Raw genomic sequence first — 6,669 nt, 5'->3', positions numbered from 1 at the left:
AAAAATAAGAAAAAAATTGGTATAAAAATATTAATAAAAAGACTAATATAACTTGATTAAATTTTATAAAAAATTAAATAGATTTTTATTTTTGTGAGATACTAAATACTTATTTGGAATTACGGTGGGGGACATAAAAAACCTATGTTTAATAAAAATTACAATTGGTAGCTTCTCATTTCCACGACAAAAAACAATTGTCACACCGTGATTTTTGAATTGGAAACATGGTACCAATCACATGCAAAATGGGTGTTGACTTTTTTAAAAATCAAATGAGTTATTTTCTTAAAATTGATATAACTTACATCGCAAACACCTAGATCGTGTAGGGTTTGACCCTGCATCTAAGGGTGGAAATAGGTCAGGTCGACTAACAGGAACCTACAGTTTAGTCTACACAGGTTTAGGCCAAATCAGACTTTTTTTTTTAAATAGAAAAAACCTAGATTTTTTTATAAGTCTATTTAGTAAAAAAAAAAGTTAGGCCACAGATCATAAAAAAACCTTTAAGCTGTCAGGCCAACCTATTTAAATTAATAAATCTTAGTTATCTTGATGAACTTATGAATATAAGTTGAAAAAAGTTTATGAACAATGTCATTAGTTGTTTTTATAAGTTTCTTAAAGAAATAGTATCGTAAAATTTATGTTAATAAGGAAGTTTGAATAAGTAAATGCAAATAAGCATTTATTCTCATTAATATTTTAATTTGTTAGTCTATTTAAATATTAGTTAGATTTCTTATTTATAATTGTTCAAATAAAATAGACTTTTATGTAGATTAATAGGCCAAACATATATTCGAAAGGGCCATATTCAAACTTTAAAATAAATTTATAATAGAACACAAATCAGATTTAAGCTTGATAAAGCCTAACTCGGCCCAAACATATTTTCACCTCTACATCCTTCAATTTGATTAATTTAAAAAAATAAAAAAAAAAAACCATTTTAGTATTCAAACTTTCAGTAAGATATGTGTTGGTAAGATCAAAATTTAAGGATTCAAAACGTGGCGAGCCGTGCATGATTATGCAAACTTATCTCCTTGTTATCTTCCTTAGAAAGAAAAAAAAACAAATATGCTTCCTTCAATTCCTCCATAATTTCAGGTTGAATTGAGTATAAAAGTGCAAAATAAATATAACAATAACAAGGAGACAACAACATGTTCGTTTAATTAATGCATTTTTTATCCAAAGGAGGTGGTTGAGTACATGTTGTATGTGTTTATCCTTTTATTTATTTATTTGTGGATTTCAAATATCTTTTGTATTCGTTTGACTCTTTGCTCATAAAAATAATTATATTTTCATTATTAATTGATTTGAAAAATCAAATATTTTCATCGAAATTCAACACTATACAATAAATCATTTAGGTTTTTTCTTTATCCACCTCCCTATGGGGGTCACCCCAAGCGAAAATCCCATTTTACCCCTGCTTCGGAAATGTATTTCCGAAATATTTTTTTTCTAAATTTTTTCAGACTTCGGAAGTGCATTTCCGAAAAAATCCCAAAAATTGGGATTTTGATTAATTCGGAGATGCATCTCCGAAAAAACAAAAAAATCTAAAAATTCTAAAAATTAATTTTAGGATATGAATTAATTTATATATTATAAATTTGATATAATTTATGAGTAATAAATAATAATAATTATATATTTTGATATAATTTATTAGTTATGAATAATAATTATTATATATTTCTATTCTGATTCATATTTTAAAATTTAAAATAATTTTAATTAAAAAAATTAAAATAATTTTACTTACAAAATGAGTTATAATTTTTTATTTATATATTTATATATTTATAATAATCATTATGTATTTACAAAAAAATTAAAAAAAATGAGTGTTTTAATTTATATATTTATATAATAATTATAATAATTATTATATATTTATAAAAATTATTATATATTTATATATTTATATAATAATTATTATATATTAATTATAAATATATTTATATATTTATATAATAATTATAAAAATTAAAAAAATGAGTGTTTTAATTTATAATAATTATTATATATTTATATATTTATATATTAATTATTATATATTTATATATTATATATTTATATATTTCACTTACAAAATTAATAATTATTATTATATATTTATATATTTCTATTCTGATTCATAATTAAAAATGAGATAATTTTTTATTTAGTTTAAAAAAATTAAAAAAAGATTTTGTCTTAATTTTATTTAATGAATAAATTTTATATTTAATTCTATATAATTCAAAATTTACTTATGGAATTAAAATGTTTTTGATTTATATAAGTTAGTAAAATAATTTTTAACTTTCAAATAGTTTAGGATGTTTTGATTCACCTTGATTTTATTGATTCACCTTCATTTTATTGATTCACCTTGATTTTATACCTATTAATTGTATTGATTCACCTTGATTTTAATTTTTTTAATAATTATTAATTATTTCGGAAGTGTATATCCGAAACATTCCAAGACCAATTTGGTCTTGGAATATTTCGGAAGTTCATTTTCGAATTCTTCCAAGGGGGTGCGTTCGGAGATGAACTTCCGAAAACACCACATTTTCTGAAAAGTAACTTTATTTCGGATATGCATCTCCGAAATCAATATTTTATATTAAAAAAAAACACGTTTTCGGAGATAAATTTCCGAAAACACCTTTTTTAACAAAAAAAAGTACATTTTCGAAAATGAACTTTCGAAACAAGGGGTAGTGTGGTAAATTCACCAGGGGTGGGCAAGAAGGTTAGGAGGTGAGTGAAGAAATTTTCATCATTTATCTCGATGACTCGATATTTGTTTCCACTTTATTGGCTACTTGGAAGAACAATTCTGGTCTCGGTTATTTTAAAAATCTAATATAATTAATCCCATTTAACATTTTAAAGTGACTATAGATTTTATTACTTGTCCTTTTTTTTTTGGGTGCAAATTACTTGTCCCACGTTATACAAACCTAAAACCGACCCAACCATTATAGATAAAATTGTGATTTTATGGGCGAAAAAGATAAAAAAATGTTGTATATTTATCAAACAAATTATTATATAGTTAAGTGATTTGATTGAAATGACTAATGAGACTTTTCAAAGATCTAATCAATAGGAAGAAATCTAACTTAAAATCTCATTGATCAAATTCTCGTACTACAATTTATTTTAAATCAAAATCATTAATTTATTTTAATGTTTTGAAAATAGAATGTTAAAATTAGGGATGACAACGGGTTGGGTCGGATGCGAGTTTTACACTGTTCAAACTTGCACTCGAAATCGGCATTTGAACCAAAACCTAAACTCAAATGCTATCGGGTAGCAAAATAACACCCACGTCCACACCCGTTGGATTCGAGTTTTTTCACCAAAACCCACTGCAAAATACATAAAATATATTTTTCGTACAATTTTCCAATATATATATATATATATATATATAGGTGTAATTTTTTCCTACTACCCAAACTCGCACCCGAAATATCAGGTGGCACTCGAACCCGAACCCAAACTCGGTCAACTCGGGTTTTCACCCGTTGACTCGGGTTCGGGTGCGGATGGACCCCGCGGGTTTGGTTCTGCTTGTCATCTATAGTTAAAATTAAAGAATTTCTCACCCCACTCCTTAGATCTCTCATGCACCACTGATTTGTCAAAATTATTCTTCGTAGATGTACTTCCAAAAGTAATTTTTTTTAAAAAAAATTGGTTTTTTTCCGTACGTGCATTTACGGAATCGTAAAGTTTATGAAATCTTCCGTAGATATACCTACGAAACATTCTGTTATATTTTCAAATCAACTACATTTCACTTCTAAACTCCAATTTTTTAACAAAAATAAAACATCAAATTATAGTAATTCAAAGTAATTGAAAAACCTCAATTGCACTATTGTGATTTACTATAATTTGATATTCCATTTTTGTTATAAAAAATAAATTTTGAAGTGAAATGTAATTGATTTAAAATATAACAGAATATTCTGTAGGTACATCTACGGAACGCTCTATTTTCAAAACCTTTCATAAATGTAGCTACAGAAGATTTCATGAAAATCTCAATTAATTAGAAAATCTCAAATTTCACTATGTTTTAACGCTTCCGTAGATGTTTCTACGGAAAAAACTAAATTAAAAAAAAAGTGTTTCGGAAGTACACTTACATAAACGAGACATAAATGAAATTTCGCCAGTAACTAAAAAAAATTCAAAGAGTAGAAATTCTCTAAAATTAAGGTAATGTAAAATTTCTCAACTTAATCACAATTCTATTGTGTCAAAAGAAATATCACTTGTTCTATTAAGTCACTTTATTTAATATAATTAATAGCTCTGTTGAGATGTTAGATGTAAAAATATTAACATCTTATTTATTTATTTTTAAAAAATGAATTTCTTAAAAAGATAAATTTCAACTAATAAACTACTTAAAAAAACATTTTATTATGTCAAAATTTAAGTGTAATAACATTTTAATAAATTCAATTCACAATTAACTAATAGGCCCTTTCATATGTCTCAATAATGTTTATGATAAGGATGTGTTTGGAAAATAATAGCAAGTCACAAACTTGCCATAGTATCAATAAAAGGAAAAAACATGTTATAATAAAGGCCATAGTTTGTCTGGTAGCTCAATCAAGTCAAATAATGGATAGAAATCTTTTATTTATTTATTTTCATTTAATTGTAAGTATAAATATTAAACTATTTAAAGAAAGAGAAGAAAAAAATGATTTTAGATGGTGGGAAGAAAAAAATTAAAAATATAAATATTAAATCTTTTATGATAAGGAAGAAAAAAATGATTTTTAATTTTTTAATTTTTTAAAAAATGCTTTTTAAAAAAATGCTATTTATCTTATATTTTTAATTTTTTCAGTGAGGACTAGAGGAAGAGATGGTATTGTTGCGGATCAGGCCAATGATAGAGCCGATGCTCGTGCTCGGACTGATGCTGAGGAGGCTGGTACGTCAGTCTTACGTGTAGGACGCGTTCCTTCGACTGGTTCTAACTAGAAACGGAAGGCTGAGCAGGCGGTTAGAGGGTTCCGTGCACCTTGACACTTTGGTGGTAGAGCTTCCACTGCCGTGGACGGGCAGGTGCATCAGAATGAGGTTGCAGAGGTTGTGCCGGAAGTTGTTGTTCAGGAGTCGGTGTCTATTGCAGGGGAGGAGTTGATGATGAGGGGGTGCCTAGAGTTGAGGAGCAGGTACCTGTTGTTGATGAGGAGGTGGCTAGAGTTGAGGAGCAGGTGACTGTGGCTGATGAGAGTGTTGCTGAGGAGCGGGTGGTGCATGATACAGACACCATCACATATGCATCTACTGAGCCATCAGTACACACTGACGAGGCTTTTCCAGGAGGACCTTCTGACAGGTCCGTTTTGACAGGATATGATGACCATGTCGCTCCTAGGATATGGCAGAGCGAGGTATGTAACATTGCTTAAGTGCTTAATTTTTATTATGCAAATTTTATTAAACACTGTGTTTTTAATTGTATTTTTTTTGTTACAGGAGCGTCCAGTGCTGAAGGTCACTTCTCACGGGTCAAAGTTGAAGAACTTCCCCGAGAGACCGATGCCTGAGGAGGTGGCGAGGATAGTTCAAGAGTTTCATTTGTTGGACTTTGCTGGATGCTCCTTGACGATGCTGGACGCCCCGCTATTATCAGCTTTTGTTGAGAGATGGTACCCAGAGACCTCATCCTTCCATCTACCATTCGGGGAGATGACAGTGAGTCTGGATGATGTGCATTCGCTATTTCACCTTCCTATTGCTGGTACGTTTTTTTACACCAGTTCATAGGGACCAGGCGACGACGGTGCACATGGTGATGGATGCGTTAGAGGTTGATGAGCTGGCTGTGCTCAAGGAGTTTGGTGACACTAGGGGCTTTCACCCCAAGATGTCTTGGTTGAGGAAGGTTTATCAAGAGCTTGTCGATGCAGGGAGGTACCAGGATGCCGCTAGGGCGTACATGCTACATCTAGTGGCATGTACTCTCTTTGCGGACAAGTCTGCATATTATTTAGATGTCTGCCATCTTACTCTCTTCAGCGACCTTGATACCTCGTGTTGGGCTTGGGGAGTAGCTGTTTTGACGATACTATACACGACGCTTGATGCCGCATCTCGTCTTGACACCAAACAACTTGCTGGTTATCTGAGCTTGTTACAGGTATATATTCTTACATGGTTTTTTTGTGTTTTATTATATTTTACACGGGCTTGATTATTTTTATTTATGCAGTGTTGGATCTACGAGCACTTCCCTCACATCTGTGAGCGGAGGACCCACCGTTGTGCGACTGGTGACCCTTGTGCGATAAGTGGAAGGCCAGACAGACCCTTCCAGGAGAGGCACCCTTGATGGAGTACAGGAGGAGCCTGGATGCTCTGACGCTGGATGATGTCATCTGGACACCGTATATAGGTCACCGCGAGCATCTTCCTTTTGATGTATCTTCTTTATATTCAGGGTATGTCAGATGGGAAAGTCATGTGGCTAGACACTTGCTTGAGAGGTGTCTACGCCAGTTTTATTACATACAGGGCATCCCACGGTCGGTCCCAGAGGCTCCAGCTGGTGGTATTGATCGCTGGTTTTAGAGTTACATCCTTAGCTCCCCCGTGAGATCATGGATACAGCCG

The 6,669-nt window shown here is 30.9% G+C and overlaps 1 protein-coding gene across 1 annotated transcript; it reads left to right on the top strand.

The window, feature by feature from the left end:
- The first annotated feature begins 4,536 nt into the window (after positions 1-4,536).
- LOC131628398 (protein MAIN-LIKE 2-like) lies at positions 4,537-6,388 on the top strand. The gene is made up of 6 exons (XM_058899225.1): positions 4,537-4,555; positions 4,895-4,981; positions 5,164-5,447; positions 5,533-5,705; positions 5,824-6,196; positions 6,269-6,388. Exons 1-6 carry the CDS (start codon positions 4,537-4,539, stop codon positions 6,386-6,388), a joined length of 1,056 nt encoding a protein of 351 aa, XP_058755208.1.
- The last annotated feature ends 281 nt before the right edge of the window (positions 6,389-6,669 follow it).

Source organism: Vicia villosa, unplaced genomic scaffold, assembly GCF_029867415.1.
Source record: "Vicia villosa cultivar HV-30 ecotype Madison, WI unplaced genomic scaffold, Vvil1.0 ctg.000451F_1_1_2_unsc, whole genome shotgun sequence".
Taxonomy (NCBI): Eukaryota; Viridiplantae; Streptophyta; class Magnoliopsida; order Fabales; family Fabaceae; genus Vicia; species Vicia villosa.
The sequence above is the reverse complement of the archived record's forward strand: the minus strand, read 5'-3'. Positions and strand labels throughout refer to the sequence as shown.

What these genes read in the sequence shown, in the direction of transcription:
- LOC131628398 (XM_058899225.1), top strand. An exon ending in TCAGCTTTTGTTGAGAGATG is followed by an intron (nt 5,706 to 5,823) that starts GTACCCAGAGAC and finishes ACCAGTTCATAG; the next exon opens with GGACCAGGCGACGACGGTGC. An exon ending in GTTATCTGAGCTTGTTACAG is followed by an intron (nt 6,197 to 6,268) that starts GTATATATTCTT and finishes TTATTTATGCAG; the next exon opens with TGTTGGATCTACGAGCACTT.